Here is a 1,088-nt window from a genome sequence, read left to right as displayed (position 1 = left end):
GTGTGGGCCATCCTCCTCCTGTCATCTTGTCAATTTTAGTAGTATTAATTAATAATTACACAAGTGAGCTCATACAACAAGTTGATTGTAGCCATGGATTTCTTTCTGATTGTCCTTACGCTTGCTATCTCCTTGCTTCTTTTCTTCTTTCTTCACAAACTAATTTTCTCAGCTAAAAGACAGAGTAGAAAGGTACCTGAAGCTGGCGGAGCATGGCCGATTATTGGCCATCTCCACCTCCTCAATGGATCTCAAATGCCACACAAAATTTTTGGTCATATGGCTGATAAATACGGGCCAATTTTTCGATTAAAGTTGGGCGTAAATCAAGTAGTAATTGTGAGTGACCACAAAATAGCCAGAGAATGTTTCACCACAAACGATATGGCATTTGCAAATCGGCCAAAATCCATAGCTTCAGAGATCTTAGGCTACAATTATGCCATGTTTGGGCTTGGACCTTATGGACCGTACTGGCGGGAGATGAGGAAAATTGTCACAATTGAGTTCCTTTCAGCTCGGCGAATTGACATGTTTAGCCATGTTCAAGAATTTGAAGTAAAATCAGCTGTTAAAAAGACATATGAATATTGTTTCAAGAATAAGAGTAGTAACTTAAATGATGTTGTGAAGATGGAGATGAAGGAATGGTTTGGGAACTTAATTATGAACACCATGGCGAAGATCCTATTTGGAGTACAATACAAAGGTACTTAATTTTGAGTTTTGTGATCATTGTTGATTCGGTTCACAGCAGATGACTTATTAATGCTTATTAAATAGATTTACTTGAAATTACTTATAAGTGATCTGATATAAAATAAATTTAAACCATAAAACTTAAATGTTAGATCCACCCATGCAACAGATAATGAAGACAGAAGTAAGGCTCACAAAGCAATTCGGAGATTTGTTGAATTATTTGGGGTTTTTATTGTGGCTGATTTTTTACCTTATCTAAGATGGCTGGATATTGGTGGCCATGAGAAGGCCATGAAAGAAACTGCTAAAGAAATAGATATTATTCTTGAAGATTGGTTAGCAGAGCACAAAAGAAAGAGGAAATTAAAGGGAAATAAATCAGGAGA

At 36.4% G+C, this 1,088-nt stretch overlaps 1 protein-coding gene across 1 annotated transcript; it reads left to right on the top strand.

Annotated features, from left to right (window-relative positions):
* Positions 1–60: 60 nt before the first annotated feature.
* LOC107867091 (cytochrome P450 82A3) lies at positions 61–1,083 on the top strand (the record flags this gene model as incomplete). The annotated part of the gene is made up of 2 exons (XM_047404980.1): positions 61–709; positions 869–1,083. Coding segments are annotated over exons 1-2 (831 nt in total), but the record flags the coding sequence as incomplete, so codon positions are not given.
* Positions 1,084–1,088: the final 5 nt, after the last annotated feature.

Source organism: Capsicum annuum, unplaced genomic scaffold, assembly GCF_002878395.1.
Source record: "Capsicum annuum cultivar UCD-10X-F1 unplaced genomic scaffold, UCD10Xv1.1 ctg72207, whole genome shotgun sequence".
Taxonomy (NCBI): domain Eukaryota; kingdom Viridiplantae; phylum Streptophyta; class Magnoliopsida; order Solanales; family Solanaceae; genus Capsicum; species Capsicum annuum.
This window is presented reverse-complemented; position numbering and strand designations above follow the sequence as displayed.